At 35.4% G+C, this 18,712-nt stretch overlaps 2 protein-coding genes and 1 pseudogene across 2 annotated transcripts; all 3 read right to left on the bottom strand.

The window, feature by feature from the left end:
- Positions 1–2,783: 2,783 nt before the first annotated feature.
- Positions 2,784–7,494, bottom strand: LOC8275362 (external alternative NAD(P)H-ubiquinone oxidoreductase B2, mitochondrial). Its single transcript, XM_002524639.4, has 11 exons — positions 7,336–7,494; positions 7,108–7,218; positions 5,972–6,239; positions 5,625–5,831; positions 5,154–5,404; positions 4,619–4,838; positions 4,353–4,457; positions 3,880–4,152; positions 3,668–3,789; positions 3,287–3,406; positions 2,784–3,183 (listed from the first exon to the last, which is right to left on the bottom strand). Exons 2-11 carry the CDS (start codon positions 7,194–7,196, stop codon positions 3,096–3,098), a joined length of 1,743 nt encoding a protein of 580 aa, XP_002524685.1. The 5' UTR covers positions 7,197–7,218; positions 7,336–7,494; the 3' UTR covers positions 2,784–3,095.
- A 2,877-nt stretch (positions 7,495–10,371) lies between these two features.
- Positions 10,372–11,594, bottom strand: LOC8275361. Its single transcript, XM_002524638.4, has one exon. The coding sequence runs from the start codon at positions 11,356–11,358 to the stop codon at positions 10,540–10,542; it is 819 nt and encodes a 272-aa protein (XP_002524684.2). The 5' UTR covers positions 11,359–11,594; the 3' UTR covers positions 10,372–10,539.
- Positions 11,595–14,881: 3,287 nt separating this feature from the next.
- LOC8283319 lies at positions 14,882–18,587 on the bottom strand (annotated as a pseudogene).
- Positions 18,588–18,712: the final 125 nt, after the last annotated feature.

Raw genomic sequence — 18,712 nt, 5'->3', positions numbered from 1 at the left:
TGCTATATAAATATTTATAGATATAAAAAAATTAAAAAATAAACTTCATAAATTTTTTTAAGATTTATCAAAACACAAATAGAAGACAATAATAAGCGTTTCGAATTGAAAGATTTCATAAATAAAAAACATATCTCTATGTATTTTTCTATTTTTGTTTTGATTTAGAGTAATCCAGCTCAAAGGCTGTGTATGGGAGGACCACAGTTTCCCTTGTCCTAAGAGATTATAATTTTCAAGAAACACCTTATGCTCTCATCATCAGTAAATTGGCACTTTTTGTAGCCAAGGAATTGACAGTTTATGATTTGGTTCAACATTGTTGGACCCTCTTGTAGTAAAAAAGTGCATGAGAAGATGCAACTGTGAAGAGCTTTAATTAAATTGGCAACCAAACTTGGTCCATTGTTCATATGAAGCAAGCATGTAAGTAACTGCACCACCATATCTCTCCTTCCTATTTCTTTTTCTCTTTCTCTGGCTATGAGATCGATGTCCAGAAATATCAACTGCAGCCTACCAGAGATGGGCAAATATGAAAGAATGTTTTATATCATAAATATTCGAGGTCACATCCATCGTTCATATATATATAATACATAAAAAAATTATTTATTTAAACTAGATGGATGTTGCTATATATATATATATATATACAGTAATTATTTATTTATTATTTTTCTTGATTTACATAACTCTCATCTTTCCTAATCAAATTTGTATGAACATAAAAGACCTAATATCTCCTCCTAAAACAATATTCATGTACTAAAAGAGAAAAGAATACACTGATCAAACTAATCCCATCATCAAAGTGCTTTAACTAATAATTTAATACTTAAGTGGTATTCTAACCAACCACAGGTGAAGATGCCACGTAATTTAATGCATAAATTAATAAGGGGCGTGGCACTTGTAATAAATGCAACAATGGCATATCAACTGCGAGCTCATGTGAGGAGAGGTTTGCTGGGACCCTTCTTACCATTTTGTTAATTAGTGGACCCCTCCCCCATTTTAATTCTTAACAATACAAAAAAAAAAAAAAAGAAGGTTAGGTTATACAAACAGAAGCTTCCAACTTGCAAATTGGACTGGCTGTCCAATTCCTTTTTTATATCATCTTTTCCAATTTAATTGGCGATTGAGAGCCTTTAAACATCATGCCATAATCTCATAATTTTCATGAATTAATACAACATATGCAATGCACCATCACCAACTCTTGAAAATAATTTCTATCAACAAATGAGCGAATAACTTTATTTGCATGTTCTCAATATATATATATATATTAACATTCTCACAACTACGACTATAGAACAAAGTTTAGAGTTTATGGGTTAACTTATTACTAAAAAGATTCTCTCATCGTTAGAGTGCATTCAATCTGAAAAAAATGGCCATAAATCACTTTTTTCTAGGGTTAAATCTCAGTATGTCGATCCCCCTGTCAATCTAAGACAGAAGGGTGCTTTCAGCTAAGGTGTATACTCCCAAAAAAACCACCAATTAGGGTAGCCCTGGTTCCTCTAATTTGGAAGTCTATACTCTCAAGACTTATCTTCTAAATTAAAATAGACCCTTAGTCTTTGTCCCCTAAGAATAAAGAACCCCATGTTCTACTCATCATATTTTATATTCAACGTCTCCATCATTGTCTAATAAACGTATTAATCTTGTCTATTACTTGATTTACTAACACAAGGTACCAGTAGCAGTTTAGGGGTTTAACACTTGGCAGCTGACCGGCGTTACAAAATGATCCGACTTTGTTGATAATTTTGTCTTGCAGACACTTGGCTATTCATTACTGCAATTTAAACATGTATGTAAACCACAATGGCGTTGAGATTGAAACGTATGATATGACGACTTCCTGGATGGATTATCCCATTATCTGGCCTACACTATAGTGAGGTAGTAAAGGTTCAATTGATTAAGGGTGAGGGTCAATACTAATTTTGTGATTATGGAAAGATATTTCCGGTTCTTTTTCGACAGCTTATGCCATTACATATTGTCTGCTTATTAATTAAAGCAAGAGTTGGTTTTGGATTAAGATTTATTAAACCACAGGGTCTAAGATCTTACGTTAATTACCGTTTTAGACACGTTATAAGACAGGTAACTAATTTTAGTAAAACATTATTACTAATTTTGCCAAGAAATTGTCTTCACTGGTGCTGTACAACAATGGCCCATATAAAACATCCAAGCCTAAATCTAAGGTGTAAGACAAGTTGAGTCCAAATTCATGGTGGCCCAGCTAAAACCCCATATTATAGATTGGAAATTTTGAAAGATCTTAGCTAAAAATTGAAGTTTCTTTTGAGAATGTTTACTCCCTTGAAGAATTGACTGTCGCTTCATTGAACACCACCACCCAAAAAGACAACTGCCTCACTTGTCTGGGCAGAGGCATCCGTACGCTTCCAGAAAGAAGCCTCAAAATGGCCGAATTCTAGATTGCAAAAAATGCTAACTCAAAACCAGGAATGCTGAAAGATTTGAAGCAATTGCATTTGCATATCACAGATATGCCCCACGGCTTTTATCATCTTCAGTCAAAATGTCTATATCCTACAGACTAGACTGCAGTAGAAATGTTACCTCGTCCCAAAAATTCATTACCAGGAATCTAATTTTGATTATAGAATCTAAGTTTTCAGTCCAAAGTGCTAACAAAAACACAATTGCCTTTATACATATATACAGGGAGAGAGAGAGAGAGAGAGAGAGAGAGAGAGAGAGAGAGAGAGAGAGAGAGTACACACTTGATATAGCCATAGCCGAAAGAACAAGAATCTCAATATTCAAGTAATATTTTACCAGCGTCAAAATTTTGCCAAAAAGTGTAGGCTGTATGTTGAAGCAAATGGCAACAGGGTTAACAAAAGAGGCCAATTTATCTCTCCAATTTCAGCAGTAGCTGCTAGACTAGCAAGGAATTCATTTCGTGATTATTGAACGAATTGATTAGCGCAAAAGAGAAAATATGTGGAAGCAAAATTCTCCATTAACCGAAATGGTACTATTAACAGAATGTGCTGAAATCCGCAAGCCCAAGAACCCGCTGCTTGCTGCCCGCTTCCTCAGATTCGACTGGAATCCCTTCCAAAAATGAAACGCCTTGTCCAGTCTGTCACCACCAATGCCCTTGTGCGCCAGCTCACTTGCTTGCTGGAGGGGCAAAATATAGAAAAGAAATTGAATGTACGCAATTTTGGCGCTAGAGTTTTAGAGAGGGATTAGTAAAGATTGCGGACAAGGAGAGATCAGTTACCTGGCATAGACAGAATACCAAAGCCACTGAGTGCTGTGCCCAATTGAAACCCAGTCACCAGGAAGTTGTGCTGCTGTTTGCTCTCCTCCCAATGGAGCAAATTGTCCAAGATGCTTATATCTGAAATGACGATCATCATAGATGTAGAACAAATGAGCACGACATTTCTAACTGCTTGAAAAGACTCCCGAGTAAAGATTCATATAATTCATGAGGGCAATGAACACATCAATAAATCTAGCATTGCGACTATCTAATACATAATTACGGTTCCAATCCGTAGTATCAAGCCATTTACCAGAAGAGAACAACACCACTATAATATTTTCCACATATATTATCCATAAACAAGGTTGTTAACGTGTACAAGATGATACAAACCTGAAGGGGCGAAAACGATGGCGGCCTTCTCCCCTGAACCTGAGAGGGCCTTCTGGATTTTTCTCGGCTTCTTCCATGCGATTGAAGCAAGTGGCGAGATAGGTACCTTGTTGAGATGCAACCTGAAATTGTTGCACATGAAAATATCACAAGGAGATAATTTTTTAGATGGCATCACAAGTAGACCGTCACATCAGATAGCAACATAATACCTGTGCTGTTGCTGGGAGATACTTCATCTGAGAATCCACTTCAGAAACAGCTGTTTTAAACTCTTCAATGTTTAGTTCAATGGATTCTTTTGCAACATCCCCTTTGTCTTCCTTGAGCAGATCAACAATATTGCGCATTTTTTTGTTCTTCAAGTAAAGTTCAACTTGGGGGTATCTTTCACAAATGTCATTAATGACTTCTTGAAATTCTTTGGCTGTGAGTGTTCCAGAGTTGTCCTTATCTGCCTTCTTAAATATTGCTGAGATATCTTCCTACAAGAACAACGGTAATATTGTAATAAGATAAATAATCCACAGGAACAAAGGAATAGATAACCCATCAATGTTAGATGAATGATGATTGCCAAAAGAACCACCAAAAACCAAACATTAACTAGTACATGCATAATTATAGAGGATAGGCCGTACAATGACACAGAAAATGAAACAGAAAGGGAAACAATAACAGGTACCATGACTTTGCGCTGGTTAACTGTTGCACAATCACCAAGTGCATATACATCATTACATCCCTCAACCCGTAGCCATTCATCAGTTGCTAGAGCACGCCTGTTAGTCTGTTCACAGGGAAAGATCGAGGATGTATAATCAAATGCATGTGGTGTTGCAAATAAAGTTCGTTCACTGTGTATCTAATGCCATAGAAGACAGTGGAGATATTGCATTGGAACAATCAAGGAACAAAAATAGTCTATTTAAGGAAGAAAAAATAATATACCTGACCAACTTGCCCCATAAAATCCCTTATGACAGGATGAGTTCCAATTCCAGTTGACCAGACGACCATTCCATAAGGTATAGAAGAAGTTTCCCCATTCCCCCTTACTTTAGTTGAAATTTCCTTATCAGATACTTTCACAACCATTGACCCTAATTTCACGTCAATTCCATCTCTTCTGAACTTCTCTTCAGCAAATTCTGTGATTCTTTTGTCAAACCTGCAAATTAGAGACCCACAAGCATGAGACGTCCTCATCAAGAAAAGGTACAAGCAATATCTAAATAAAGAAGAAAATTGATTTGATGGAAACTGTAACTAATATACAGAGTTTGATTGCACATTAAATGTTCGCATTCCCTTGGCTATGTGTGACTTGAACGCTCAAATAATGAGAACAAAAACTCAATGCACACTCATAGCAGCCAAAGGAGAATTGAACGCAAAGACATACAATAAACTTGTATTTTGTGGACGTTGGGATATAGGTTGAGCCTTTTCAGTAAGAATAATTTAAAAGTTTTGTGTTCCTTACATGCCCAATATATGATCTGCTGCCTCAAGAAGTGTTATTTTTACAAAATCCTTGGCTGCAGGATACAATTTGACTAAATCCTCATTGACAAAATCATGAAGCTCTGCAGCAAATTCCACACCAGTTGGACCACCACCAACCACTACAAAATGAAGAATTCTCTTCCTTTCTTCATCGCTTAAATTTGGCAAACTTGCCTTTTCAAAGGAGTCAATAACATTCCTACGAATTTTCTGAGCATCTTCAACTTCCTGCAAGGAGAAATACATTTCCCTAAAGGTTAGCAGTAAAAATACATAAAGGGACTTGGTTCTAGCACCAAATCCCAATCATAGCAACTATGTTTTATCTTTGACAATTTATCTTTTCCATGTCATATTTTTAGCATCTTTATGAAAGAAAGGTAGAACTTTTCAAGACTCAAAAGAAAAGGAAGAAGAAATGCTTATATTGAAAATATCTCCAATTTACCTTCAAGAAATTGCAATGTTCTACCACACCAGGGGTGTTGAATGTATTTGGGCGAGCTCCCATGGCTATTACGAGATAATCGTATTCTACAGCAAACTCTTCTTTCCCATTCAAATTGTTATTTTGAGTAGAGCGACAATAAACTTTTTTGTTTTCTGCATCAATCTTGAAACATTCAGCTTCCCAGTAACACACGTCCACATTTTTCTGCACAACAGTAAAAGAATTATAAATGATTATCCTTCTCTATGATAAAACAAAAGTTAACTGGAAGCAATTAAACTACGATCCAATAGCAGTTCTAGAAATTGAGTCGAAGCACATTCTGGATGGTCATTTTTCATTACCTTCCTAACAATGTTACGAATAGGTTCAACAATGCTGCGAGCTTCAACTGTACCACATGTAACACTTGGTAGCAGGGGAGTGAAGGCAAAATAATTTCGAGGCGATATCACTTGAACATCATATGAGGGATTATCTAGTTTCTTCAGAAAACTTGTTCCTGCCCAACCAGTTCCAAGGACAACTACCTTCTTTCTTTTGGAGACAGCCTCAAGTGGTGCCGCAGCACTGGATGAGTTTGCATCAGCATAAGCTACAAGGCCCCCACCACTGCAGACATATTACATATTTTTGAGCAACCAGACATATTACATTCGCCCAGGAAAAAAATGAAATTAGTAAAAAGCGATGACATAGTGACTTGATTATAGTTCTACGACAAATTTGACAGAGAGCTGCAGGGTTTGTCTGGAATGCAGTTGAATTCTTGCGTTTTGAGCAAACACTAGAATTGATATCTATTATTTGATCAAAATGTATATTGCAGCTTCTTCAGTCAATTTATAGCAGAAGAGAAGTTGTACAAGACAAAAAAAGAAAGGGAAATGATGAAAATCAACTCGAATTAGCAACAGTTTTTATCAATATCACATTTTTTAGAATGGCTTCTTCCAGTAAGCAACCGTTCATGTAGTTAAACTATCAGCTAAAGTTCGCCTAAAACCATTGTAGCATTTGAAACTTGTAAGACATCAAACCGTAAAAAACACCAATCTCCAAAATGATACAAACTAAACAAAACGACATTGAAAAACAATAATATTAACCAAAATGCATACTTCTGGTTATCTATTTCCCAAGGAATCTCAAAGATTTACACCATGACTCTGTTTTTCCTTTTTTTTTTTTTTTATACTCTAGTAGCTATAGTGAACAGATCCAGACATATTGACGCTTTCCAGCAACGCAATTTCTACTAAGTATTACAAAGTGCAAATTGTTTGTTGAAAGTATTATATAATTAATAACATAAGCAAATTAATATTAAAAAAAAAAAAGATTTCCAGGAGAATATGCAATAATTAAGTAATATTCAGCATCATGAATATATTTATACTGAACAATAGGCAAAAATCAGAAAACTCTCATAGAAATAAAAGAACAAATAGAAAAGAAAATCTGAAAGCAGATTATGTACCTGATGGCGCAGACAACAACAAACTTAGAGAGGAAAGGATAGTCGTGGAAGCCTCTAGAAGCTCTCTTGTATAAACTTAAACCTTTCATTCTATTCTTGTTTACTTTGGATCTATTCCAACAAATATGGAAAAATTAGTTGACAAAAACAAGGAGCAATTTCATATATAATAATAAAAACACACCATAAACAAACAGAGACGGAATGAGAAAGAGAAAGGAAGCATACAGCAAAATTGAAAAAGAAGCGGAGAAATAAAAGCCCGAAAAGGTAGGAGAGATGGAGGCCGGAAAAACGTGAAGGTTTGTGTTTATGTCGTAGTAGCACCCACCAAGCAGTCGAGATGGTTCCGTTTGTTTGACTTGTAGGGCAAGGAAATGGCGGCACGTGCTATTCCCAGGCCAGCCTTAATGTCGTTTTAGTAACTGTACGCGTGTTAAATTCGGTGGCTCCTTTCCTTCTATTTTTAATTGGCGACGGTGCTTTTGTATTTCTTGTGTTTTCTTTTTAATACTTTTAATTTGTTTGACCATTTTCTCAAATAGGGGCAGATCCTCAGTTTTCTTCGCTGTCAACTAAATAAAATTTTTAATAGGGAAAATTTAATATAATGGACAATATGATATATAAAATAAAAAATCTTATTAACTCAATAATTAATATATTAATCATATTCATATAAATTAATTTTGAAATTTTAATATTATTAATATCTATTAATTTATTTTAAATAAATTAATATGAAAAATATAATTAATATATATTAATATTAAGGATTATTGTCTTTATAAGTTAACATGATATATTTTTTTAGAGTCTTTATCTACAGATGAATGAAGGGCGATTCTTATTTAAGGGTAGACGATCCAAAATGAATATTCCCATAAATAGCCAACCTATTTTGAACCCAATGTTTTAGCCACTGAGTTATTGAAATGTTGTCGGAGTGCTAAACATGGTACATAATTAAAGGGATAAGCTGATAGCATTAAAATACAAGAATTATAATTGAAGTGAACAATCTATTTTATATAAAAAAATTAATTTAATTTGAATTAGTGTATGTCACAAAACGTCGAAGTAAGAATGTAAATTGTGCACATTTATTTATTTATTTATTTATTTTAAAAGATGATTTTGAAGTTGGAAAGATTTTGTTTCCGTATATGCCACGTTATTTGTATTAAAAGTAAAGAGAAAAAGATGGGAGTGAGTGACATATCATATGGTTTGACCCACAAGCAGTGGTGGAAGCTGCCATATAGTTGGAGAATCGAATCCTACGGGAGGCGTGCTGGAAATGATATTCTAGAAGAATGCTAGCCTGTGTGTTGGTGGGCTAATGTTCTGGCCAGCCAATCACCAACCACATTTCATACTTGGCTTTCAATCTTTGCATGTGGATTGCTTTGCTGCACCTTCCCTGCCCAGGAAAATATTCACTTAATTTCGCATGTAAGAATCTATTGTGATTCTTGTTTAACTATTTAATATTTTAAGGTTTAGGTTCACGTTTAACCAATAAAACAAAATCATAGACGATTGATTAAGACTGATTCTGTCAGCCCCAGATCTTCTTGTGCTGTTCGGAGCGCCTAAATTTTGAATAAACTTTTTTTTTTTTTCTTTTTGGTTTTTAAACCATGAAATGGGTTTTTGATGAAAAGGGGCTGGATTCACTCACAGCTTCCTTAAAAGAATTGAAGAAAGATTAGGCCCAGGGCCTGACTTTGATGCAATTACCTCTCCATCGAGGTTATGGTCTGGGTTAAGGTCAATAATACCATTTCAATCTAAGGGATCTCTGAATATAGTGAGAAATTATTTTATTTTTTGGTAATTAAATTGTGAATTCAGCTTGAACTCATAATCTCACAGTCTTAAAAATAACTCCAACAATACTACAAAAATGAAAATGTTTTAATGATGAAATTGTTTGTTTGTTTGTTATAATGATTTGGAAGTGAATTTCACTGAAGAGATGGATAATAAATTCATAAATACATGTGAAACTTGAACCTTCACTGTCTAGACTCGTTATTATTAAAACAAGAACATGCAATGTAATTTCACAGAGAAGAGAGACAGATGGGAAATAATATAGCCACAACTTTTTTGTCAGGATATTAACATGAGTGAAGACAAAAGTCTCAAGAACCTTGTTCCAGAAAAAAAAAAAAAAAAATCAATACTGCTAAATTAAAGCCTGTTAGCAACTTATTACAAGGACACCTTTGGTCTCTTTCAACATTATTGATTAGAGTCATCGTTAACAGTTAACATGATAGGAAACTGTTTATGTTGGCCATTTAGTAGCTGATAAGTGACTCAAAGACATTTTGACAATCTCTCGACCGTAATCACAAATCAATTTCGTTTCCATTCAGAAGTGGCCTCCTTTGTATTTGCTTGACGTTGGCAAGTTGAACCTACTTACAAAACAAGTACTTATGAAGCATCAGTTTTGGCATATAGACAACTGAATTCAGACATGTTATTGCATTGTCTTGTACAGTTTAACATGTTTTTGCATTATGTTAGTGATGTTCTTGTCCATTTCTTGCATTTGGATTTTGGAAGCAATTCTTGTGGTCACGACAGTGCAAACAGGCCTTTCGTTTGGATAAAAAGATAGGTAGAAGAGATCAACAAGCAAAGCATGACATTTGATTGAATTCAATGATTCATATTTTGGATTTTTTTTTTAGTCTATATAATTTAAACATTAAATGTTAAATTTCAGAGTTCGAATTCTTAAAACCATGAATCTGACAGCAACATTCTTATTGATACGCACTTTGAAGTGCAGTGTCAGTCCTCCTTCTTTGCTGGAAATAGAAGCTCTGCATGTCCTACAGATCAAAGATCTTTGCTTGTCTTTTGAAAATTGTATTTTCATATTTGTTCAAAAAAAAGAAAGTGATTTCCATTGAAGTGGATTACCTTTTAGTTATTGGTTTTTTCTTTTTGGGTGTTGAGTGGATTTACAAAAAAATAAAAAGCGCACACTGATCTGTGGTTGACATGAACACAAGTTGGTGACCAAACTTGTAGATTTTTCTCTTCTCTTGAATGAATTATCTCTATCAACCAAACGTTGATGAACCATTATACTTGTTTTGATACGAGACATGCACACCCATTATCAACTGCCTTTCGGAATTGGACCCCATTGCAAAACCCAAAAATTTCACTTACTATATAGTAAAAAGAAAAGGAGAGATATTAATATGTGGTTATACTTTTAGTTTAGTGTTAACCCACTTCAATAATCTTTGGTTTTAATTATTTAACTGTAACTAATCATTGTATAATACAATAGTAACTCAAAACATCCGAAAAAACTAAGAAAGACCCAAACCCAAACGACTCCAAAAACACACAATTTCCTCCTAATTAATCACTTCAATTAATCCCATATTAACTGAACTATCACAGCTCACCGGAAAACGCATCATTTTGAATTTTGGGTGGAGTTATGTCAATCTCTATCAAATTATCTTCTTCAACATAAAAATCCAAATCCACACCCGAGTCCAGACCCGAATGCTTTTTGTCATTGTTACGATCAAGAGCTATCTCAATCAACAACCCATCTCTATCTTCATCTTCCCATCTAAAGCAAACACTGTCAGGTGAATCCCATTCTCCGGTCACCGAAAAATCGCCGTCGGAGGAAGAATCCGAGTCCGTTTCAGGGTAGTACATTGACAAAGATGGGTACCTTTGCAACCTGCCACTTCGAGTCTCATTTTTAACATCTTCATCTACATCTCCTTCTCCTTCATATGCTTCATATATGATTTCCAGTGGCGCCCTCACATTCCATTCAACAAATGACTCTTCAAAATCTGGTTTTGATTGATTTGGGTCCAAACCCGTTTCGACCCATTTGTCTACTGAACCACAGTTTTCTTCTACACTAACATTGTTTTCTGTAATTTCCCTGCTTTCAGTGTTTTCTTTTTTATCATTTTTATCTGGGTCTGGAGTTTGGAGTCTCTGCACCGCGCCGAGACGGAGAAGAAAGAGAAGGAGAAGTGCAGTGAGGATCAAAACTGGGGAGAGAAAGATTTTGAAAGGATGAGGAAAATATAAGAGAATTAGAGTATAGAGGGTGATTATGCATGAGAAAAGTGGATTAGTGGAGAGATGGGAAATGGTTTCTGAGGTCATGATATTGAAATGAAATAATAAAGCTGAAATAGAATTCAATTCCCACAGAACTTTATTCCGTTCCATAAGCTGCATGCAAAGAATCAGAGAAAAAGAGAAAGGGGTTTTAGAGAGATTGCTTGTGTGGGGTTTAAAGACAATTTTCCTTTGACAGGGCAGAGTGCGTAAGAGAGAGGCATGGAATCTTAAATGCAAATTCTTTGTTTCCTGTATACAATTACCGAGATGACCCTTTTGTGGTAGTTGTTTGTCATTAGGATTATGAATGTTAAACTCCACAGACCATTAAAAGTCTAAAATAGAAAGGTTACTAGGTCTACTGTACATTCATGCATTTAGTTACTCTACTAACCATTTTACAGATTCAGTGTAAGATTAGTCTTGATTCAGGGTTTAAACCCCACAATTTCCCAAACAATCCAAGATAGAAGCTAAATTCACTTGCTGTTTTGATTATGTTTCTATAATTATTGCATTTATTCCTCATGAGATTAAATACCTCCTCTTTCTTGAGATAACTCTAGCATGTCATTCAACCAAGCTAAATCTCTATCTAACTTCACTCCAAAAGAGCCAACTTTGCTTTTTGTAGGGTGCTAACAAAGATAAGAAGTGGTAGCCTCAGTAATAATTTCAAATGGACATTTGAGACAATGTTGATAGAATACTTTCAATGTGGGTAACCACATTACAATAATCTTTGCTAGAATTATTTCCTACCTTTATTTTTCTTTTCTCATTTTTAAAATTTTTTCTCTTTCCATTCACTTTAGCAACAAAAATCCTTTTCTCGGCCATCTTTCTTTCTTTTCATTGCCTTACAGGTAACAATCTCCTTTTTCTGTAAGATGGAGATTGTCTTGTAATGTTGGGGACATATTGAGAGAAGGCATGGAATTGTCAAATTTAAGACATTCTGCCATCATTGATTTCATGAACACTCGAGGGTTTTCTCATGGACTCTTTTCGAGTAGTGAAGTTGCTTGCTGATCTCGCCATATAATCCAAACTTAAATGAAACGGACTTATCAAACAAAGAATGCTTCAAATGAATTGGTAACATTGGCATATATATATGATTAATCATATACAAATGACCTATTTCAGTATCTCATGTGGAATTTGGCTATTTAATAAAAATGATGATAGATGCATTACATGCACACTGTTTGTGTCTCTAAGGAAAAATGAATAAATAAATGAATACTACATTTTTATGGCACAAATTCATGCACGAGTGACCAACAATTTTCTCTTCAAAAGGGCCCCTTATCTCATTTAATATGCACTCTGACTAGCAAGACATCACTTCCTCATAAGTAGTGCCGCGAACGAACCCTTTTCTTCTTGAGAAAAATCCTGTCGCTTTGACTTTTGATGTACTGTGATCAGCAATTAATCAAACATCCATTTCACATTAAGTAAGGTGGGATTAGTTTCAACGGCATTGACAGTTCAATAAGGGTAAAATTAGAAGTCATTAATGTGGACAAAGCCACACGCATTTCTCAAAAACCATTGTTGTATTTTCCAACAAGCAACCTGATGATATGCCGATAAGTACATACTATGCTTTTGTAGTTAGGAAGGGAAAGGAAAAAGTAGAGGAATATAAAAGGGGAAGAAGAAAGTAGATTTTACTATTATTCTTGATTCCAGTTAAAGTATTAGATAAGATTGTACTTAATTGTTTTTGCCTGTTGCACAAGGAGGCTAAATTACCAAACCTGGAGGCTGGTCCAATGCAACCGAAGATGCACAATCAATGAAGCAAAGCTAACGCATTGGCTAATTGTCGATGAACCAACAGGCATGGATGTGCAGTAGCAACCTATTTTTGCTTACCATGCACGTGCTCTGTACACAAGTTGAGATGTCCTCAGCAAAAAGCAATTACTTGATCATTGAAAAGCTGCTGGGAAAAAGAGTTAAATGAAGCTATTAGCTTTTTTTTTTCTTTTTGAATGTTATCCGACTCTTTTTGAAAGGAATAGAGCTCTTTCAACCATTATAAGAAGGTACTATGGGGCGACCACTTAATATAATAGCTTGACTATCAAGAAAATAATGGAGAGGAATGATTGAATGTGAAAAACATTGAATTTCAGGGCAGCTGGTCCCAGAAAAGCTTTCATGTTTGTATGGGTCAAAAGCGGAACATCTCATCTAGATAAGGTGAATGAAGAATTTTATGGAGCAAGTAAAAGAGAGATGTAATATAAAAATCCAAATGGACCCTTTTCTATCTTTTAGAGAACTTGGGAACTTTCTCTTTACCTAGTTGTTAACTACTTTTACCATGTTTATTTTATTCTTTAGATTATCTCCACACGTGAGACTGTCACATAATCGTCTAAACTGTGGCGACCAAGTCCTATCTAATGATTTTCCTCCATTTTACATGGTCTTCATCAACACATCAAGAATCTGAAAAGATGAGCTGCTAGATGAATATAAGGAAGTCGAACGAGGAAGAAGGTGTCTGGTGGGCTTCCAAATCATGAATTGCTGATAAGGAATATGAAACTTTAGAGAGGCTTTTCACATGGTATAGAGATGAAACGTACAATATATGGGACCTATACCTTTTTCCTTTCAGCACTACATGACTCCTCATATTTGGTCATTCTTTGTAGGCTGTAGCATATATGTGGTTCAGCCGAATCTTACAGGTGAAGGTTTCACATCAGTCTTTGATCAATATCACAAAATCCAGATCTAGATTTACTTATATAGATCTCTTTAACAAATTAAGTTTCAATGCAATACAGTGAATGAAAGTAAATGGGAAACACAGACAAGTTAGAAAAGTTGCTAAAAGAAGAAATTTTAGTGGCTGGCATAGATTGTTATTCAAACTGAAAAGGCAGTGACGTTGAATTAGATGACCAGGAAATTGCACCTCAGTTGAGGCAATGCAATTTTTCCATATCCGTCTAATTGGATCAAATGATGGATTAACAGACTGTACAATGATATCCAACTATGTTGACATTTCATCGTTTCCATCCCAGATGAAGGCCACATCCTCTAATGATCATTGGTCAGTACCAAGCTTGACAAAGACAAAAAAATGAAAAGCATGCACGCACACAAACAAAGGAACACAGACTGTGTATTTCTCCCATCTTTGAAGAAGTCGATGACCAAGTAAGATGCTCCTTTTGTACTAACAGTATTATTCTTCCCCGTTAAGTTTTGCTTGCTACAGGGGTTAACAGCTTCAAAGCTCTGATAACGAGTCAGTTCTACCTCCAGGAATAACACCATCACCACCAGTGTACATACCAATGGGTTGTGCAATAGTACTTCTCTGTAAATAGATCTTCCGTATACTTTTTTCACCTGCAACATTTGAGATTGGAGCTACTATCGCATTATTTATTTTGCTAAATTTATAGAATTATAAAAGATCAACATAAAATAAATCTATTGGCATTCCAAAATTCACGCAATGAAATTACTAGGACAGTTCATGTGTGAGGCAAATAAAGCAAGATTTAAGAGAAGTACAGAACTAAATCTTCCTTGAAATATAGAAAACAGAACCAGTCTTGATAAAAATAATTGGGCTATGTCAAACTAGAAACTCCAACTTACATGTTTGGCAACTTGGTACTCAAAGTTCCGCGGACAAGGGGGTTGAGTGTATGAAGGAGGAAGAGACAGAGGTAGATGAGAAATTTTGCAATGTCTGCCACCAACTGTTACTGACATGGTATATGGATAAAAGAACAGAAAAAGGCTACACAAGAACCTGATAAAGCTCCTTGATTTTGCACTGAACGCCCAGGATATGAAGCAACAGAAGTTTTCCAAGCATAGGTATAGAGTCGGCCTTCAAAGCATGTTCATATCCACCAAATAACTCAGGACTCAGCTACACCCAGTTCAGGAAAAATAATCTTAAAAAATTACCAAAAGCAACAGTCATTATCATCTGCAGCATATAGAGGGAATAATAGCACAACTTTTAAACATTCACTTGACTGAAACATTCATCCGAACCAGACATATCCATGCTCATGGGCAAAGCATAACTTACTGCCAGAAGTAATTGCAATGTCATGATAAAGCCACAATGTATTAGAATTAATATAATCAACTCTTATGGAGTTAAAAACAGAATACAAAATATAATCAAATACCTGATATATTTTTCACTGCATCGGCTGGAACTTCCCTTCCCATTTCTTTACATCGTTTATCTGCACGAAGCTTCAACTCATGTGCTTTTGGAAATACCACGACTGATACAAGGGTTAGCAATAATGGTCATATCAATATGTGAATATTTCACTACTGTGCAACCACCTTGTTGAAATTTGCAGAAGGTGTCAATTTACGTTCGCGTGCACTCTTGAAAACATTATTTTGATCAATAATGTAATTGCAAGAAATCATGGCGGCCCTGGACAGTAAAATATCCAATATTGCATTTCCTCGACTCATCAGGCGATCAAATTGTTCATCATAACTGTAAAGAACGGGGACTTTCATCTGGTCCAGAACAAGATTGGTACCAAGTAACACATAACGCTTTCAGGATGCTCTTTCAACCATGTCTCTGCTTATGTACTCTCACCCAAAGCAGGCAATCCTACCAGCATCATTACTTTGCAATCCCCTATATCAGTGAAAACAGGTCCTGATATTGCATTTCCGTCGTCAAGAGCTGAGTTCCAGGGTTTGAATTTATGTACCGGGACAAGTCCATCTTCAACACTGAACTGCAACGTAACCACAACATTTTTCAATAGAACATGAGGAAAGCTGATACCCATTGTGGCTGTTTCATAGGAGAATTTACCACTCCAAGACCTGTTGGACCAGCATCTAAAGGTTTTGCATAACCCAACTATTTTCCGTTGTTGTAGAATCTAATAGAAGCTAGTGGTTTACGTTCAAGGTCAACAGCACAAACAATGGTATCTCCAACCCCAACCCTAAACTTTTCACCCCAATCTGAAGACTGTCCAGCATCAGAAATTTTATGCTTCCCCCAAATACATAGCTGTGTAGGGTCTTCCCAAGCTTTCCCACTGCATCATCTCCTCTTGAAATGCCAACACGACAGACATGCTGCTCATATGGAGGTGTATCTTCCATAATAAGCAAACCCCTCCCCGTGAAGAGCAGAAACTTTGAGACCATCATTTTCAATACTGAAATCTGGATAATAGTTGCATTAAATATATCAATGATCAGACACTTTAAAAAAAGTTTTCAAAATTCATACATCTTTTTTTCTTTTGTTGGGAATAAATCATATTGCCTGGGGCATGATTTCACTTCTACCAAAAATGTCTTTAAAATACTTGCATGTTTAGACTTACTAGGTATCGTACTGTGGTTAACTTTCTTAACTATTCTTGCAATGTTCTTACACACATTACAATCAATGACCTTGTTTGGAAAGTCTAAATGTTCAGGAACTCAATTCAACTACTTTTAAACAATTTTCATGTTTGGGAGTTGCTAGAACTCGATTCTGTAAACATAAGTATCAAAATCATGCCAAATTGACATTATTTTTTTGCAGGAATTCAGTTCTTGCGTGTGATTTGTTCCAAAGAAGATAGTTTTAGATTTGCACTCACAATATCCGTTTCATTAATTATTAATTATCAGAACAAACATCTAGATCAAGCATAAAGCACTGACACTCTCACAACGCAGAGAATAATTATGATCATTCACGTATAAAATATCAATGTTTAATAAAATGCATAATGTAATTAGCAACCAAATACAATAAATGAGATAAAAATGATCAACAGAAAAAACGGAGGAGAGAATGTCTCAGTTGCAATCAGCAGGATTTAGAACCGCGCGCTTCTTTGGAAGCTGTAATTTTGGAGAATCGGTATCAGCAGTATCACCAGTCCTTGCTTTTTTCGACTCACATTCATTTTCTTTATCAGGTTCGTGATCGCGTTTCGTGGAAGTAGAAGCCATTGATGAGCTGTAAGGTATCGGTATCTCTCTTTTTGAGTAACAGAAATGGGAGAAGCAGCGCCAAATAAGATGGAGCCAAGCGCATTAGTCGAAAATAAATAAACTAACTGGGTCAAAGCACAGAAAACCAACTCGAGTTTGGGGTTTTGAATGCTATTGGGCCGGCTAAAGGTTAGGTAGGTTTAATAGATATAGGCCCCACACGATAAACTTCAAATTTTCGTACTTTCTTTATAGTCCGAGATAAGCCTTAAATTTGAACGGGAGAGTTTGCGGTTCATGGTGCAGACCAGGACCAAGTAAGAAACTTGACCATTTGACCAAGAGAGAAAGATAAAAACAAAAGCAGAAGATAACATCTTAATCAATAGTGACAGGTCAGACATCAAACTTAAATAAGCTTCATCATGTTATGTTATGGAAGAAATCCTCTGGAACGGAAGAGTGGGTTAATGTACATAAGACAATGCAATGTTATCAGATCTGGAAACAACAATATCATTTCTGACACCTGAGAAGGAACTAGTAGTCTGTGCATTTATCAGACACAAATCAAATGGAAAATTACCCACACCCACAAAGTTAAGTTAATGCTATTAGATAGTACTTACTATATCTGATCATGTTCATTCAATTCAAGTGTGTTCGATCTAGTGAAATAAACAGTGATATATCTTTGGACATGGTTTATGATCAGGAACCAAAAATGAGCAAGTGCATCTGAAATAATTTTCTGATAGATATTAGGTAAATACTATGAATCATCAACTTGTGAAACTTCAAGAAATGGAATGCATTTGGAGATATTCTTGCTCTTCTGCAAAATTTGATTTTGCCACATATCTAGTGAACTGCATATAATAAGGCTCGAACCTTTCGCTAACACCTTTAACCCCACATGCAAACTTAGCGCCCCTTTTGATGCTATTTATTCTTTCTTGATTTATATATATAACCTAGGGATTGATGCAGTCCTATATTCCTCTTCATCAATCATCAATATTTGGCAAACAACAGCTTTTGCCGTAGTCAGTTCTAAACCAGCAGCCGCTAAACCAAGTATTTCTAATTAACAACTTAAAATATATAACTTTTAATACATGATATGAGTTAATTTTCCGACTTTGGGTAATTTCTAATATCATAAATGCATGTTCACTGTGATTAAGTAGAGTACAACTGGTGTCTAAACATTCCCCATCTTTCCATAATGGGTATTAGAACCTAAATGACGCGTTTATAAGTAACATCTGAACCCAGAAACAGCTGTCTTTAAATTAGATTCCCCGGCAATGCTGTCTCCAGTATTCTGCTAAAAAAAAATAATATTTCGTTTCCATATATGTCAATTGTTCTTCCACTTGTTAATGCCAAACATGCGCTTTAATTAACTTTCCTTCCCTTAATTGCTCAAACATCCCACTCTTTTCAAAAAAAAAAAAAAAAGAACAATTCGAGAATTTTAGCATTT

Source organism: Ricinus communis, chromosome 5, assembly GCF_019578655.1.
Source record: "Ricinus communis isolate WT05 ecotype wild-type chromosome 5, ASM1957865v1, whole genome shotgun sequence".
Lineage (NCBI taxonomy): Eukaryota > Viridiplantae > Streptophyta > Magnoliopsida > Malpighiales > Euphorbiaceae > Ricinus > Ricinus communis.
The sequence above is the reverse complement of the archived record's forward strand: the minus strand, read 5'-3'. Positions and strand labels throughout refer to the sequence as shown.

What these genes read in the sequence shown, in the direction of transcription:
- LOC8275361 (XM_002524638.4), bottom strand. Translation starts at nt 11,358, where the DNA reads ATGCAGCTTATGGAACGGAATAAAGTTCTGTGGGAATTGAATTCTATT.
- LOC8275362 (XM_002524639.4), bottom strand. Translation starts at nt 7,196, where the DNA reads ATGAAAGGTTTAAGTTTATACAAGAGAGCTTCTAGAGGCTTCCACGAC. An exon ending in TTATGGGGCAAGTTGGTCAG is followed by an intron (nt 4,458 to 4,618) that starts GTATATTATTTT and finishes CCCTGTGAACAG; the next exon opens with ACTAACAGGCGTGCTCTAGC. An exon ending in ATCTCCCAGCAACAGCACAG is followed by an intron (nt 3,790 to 3,879) that starts GTATTATGTTGC and finishes CAACAATTTCAG; the next exon opens with GTTGCATCTCAACAAGGTAC.